Here is a 1,973-nt window from a genome sequence, read left to right on the forward strand (position 1 = left end):
GAAGCTGGACCACTGGAGGAGTCAGACAATCGGAAAGAAAACTCTGAAGGTGACGGTAAAGGTGTGGGGGAGGGAAGAGATCTGCCTCGGGGACCCAAGCGGGAGGGCACAGTCTGCAGTGTTGACCCAAAGTTAAAAATCTACTGTAGTTAAAACAACCCATGTGAAGGATCCGTGTGATGACACACAGCTTGACCTTTTGTTGAACGTGATTGCTCAAAGGAATACATGATTTATCAGGCTTCATTTGTGATCCCTAAGAATGACTTTGTCTTCCTTAAAGTGTATGATTGGAACTTTTGTTTCTTCTTTTTCTTCTCTTGAATTTTTGTTTTATTGGTTTACTTTGTTTTGTTCAGAAAGTCCATTACGGTTTTGCTCCAGCAGCGCTGACCTCTTGGTCCCAGAGCTCTCAGACCAAGCCCAGGTCCAGGAGAAGGCTGTGGTGCCCGGGATACCCGAGCTGTCCACAGGGGGAGATCGTTGTCCCTCGGCCAACAGACATGTTCCAGTCCAAGGAAGGTGGCATCCCAAAGCCCTCAGAAGTGGAAACCCAGCCTAGGGATGGTGACATCCCCAAAACCTCAGAAAAAGCCATCCAGCCCAGGAAAGGCAACTTAGAGAAGCCCTTAGAGAACACCATCCAGCCCAGGGAGGGCAACTCCCCGAAGCCCTTAGGGAAAACCATCCAGCCCAGAGAAGGCAACTCCCCGAAGCCCTTAGAGAAAACCATCCAGCCCAAGGAAGGCAAAGTGCTGAAACCTTCAGAACTAAAAACCCAGACTGAAGAAGGCAATGTCCTGGAGCCCTCAGAACAAATTATGAAGCCCAATGAAGGCTATGTCCCAAAGCCATCAGAAAAAAACATCCATCCTGAGGAAAGTGACATCCTGAAGATTTCAGAACAAACAACTCATCCTGAAGAAGGTGACATCTCAAAGCCCTTAGACACACTTCATCCCAAGGAGGGCAACATTGTGAAGCCCTCAGAACAAACAACCCAGACTGAAGAAGGTGACATCTTGGAGCCTTCAGACACATTCCAGCTTGAGGAAGGTGACTTCATGAAGCCCTCAGAACAAACAACCCAGCCTGAGGAAGGTGACATCCTGAAGCCCTCAGACACATTTCATCTTGAGGAAGGTGCTATCTCCAAGCCTTCAGAACAAACAATCCAGCCTGAGGAAGGTGATGTCCTGCAGCTCACAGAACTAACAGTGGAGACCCTGGAAGGAGACATGGTGAAAGTCATCCAGGGCAAGGAAGACTTTGAGGCCGCCCTCAAGGACGCTGGGGAAAGACTGGTGGCCGTGGACTTCTCGGCCACGTGGTGCGGGCCTTGCAAGGCCATCAAGCCCCTCTTCCATGCCCTGTCTGTGAAGTACGATGACGTGATGTTCCTGGAAGTGGATGCTGATGAGTGTGAGGAGCTCGTTACATACTGTGATGTCTTTTCTGTACCAACCTTTCAGTTCTATAAAAAAGAAGAAAAGGTGGGTGAGTTTTGTGGCGCCATTATGGATAAACTGGAAGCAACCATTACAGAATTAAAGTAACTATGTATTCTGAAAACATTAACTCAGCCGTCTGTGGCTTGTGATTTTTTTTTTCAGTTACAAAAAAAAAGATTAGGTATAACAAGAGTATGTGCCCAAATGCTCCCTGATTGTAAATGATGAACATTAACTCTACACTTTTCACAAAATAGTCAAACCTACGTGGCATTTTTTTTGTTGATGGGGAAGTGAGAGATTATAATTTCCTTTGGGGGGATTTGAGTCCCACTGCCCCCTATTTTCCAATCTTGATTTTTTTTTTCACTCTCCCTTGGAATTCAGCTCATTTAGTGTTCACAGCAACATTGGGAATTTAGATAATTCTTCCATAGAAGCACACGCTCTAAGGACAAGAGGAAACCTCTTTCCATGTTCAAATGTCTTTGGGCTTTCTGATAAGATGCTTTTGGAGGTAAA

At 46.3% G+C, this 1,973-nt stretch overlaps 1 protein-coding gene across 1 annotated transcript; it reads left to right on the forward strand.

Annotated features, from left to right (window-relative positions):
* The first annotated feature begins 392 nt into the window (after positions 1–392).
* On the forward strand, positions 393–1,556 carry TXNDC2 (thioredoxin domain containing 2). The gene has a single exon (XM_037806283.1). It carries the CDS (start codon positions 504–506, stop codon positions 1,554–1,556), a length of 1,053 nt encoding a protein of 350 aa, XP_037662211.1. The 5' UTR covers positions 393–503.
* The last annotated feature ends 417 nt before the right edge of the window (positions 1,557–1,973 follow it).

The sequence above is a fragment of the Choloepus didactylus genome, chromosome 16 (genome assembly GCF_015220235.1).
Source record: "Choloepus didactylus isolate mChoDid1 chromosome 16, mChoDid1.pri, whole genome shotgun sequence".
Classification (NCBI taxonomy): Eukaryota; Metazoa; Chordata; class Mammalia; order Pilosa; family Megalonychidae; genus Choloepus; species Choloepus didactylus.

Excerpts from the sequence above, each read along its gene's own strand:
- TXNDC2 (XM_037806283.1), top strand. The coding sequence starts at position 504 with ATGTTCCAGTCCAAGGAAGGTGGCATCCCAAAGCCCTCAGAAGTGGAA.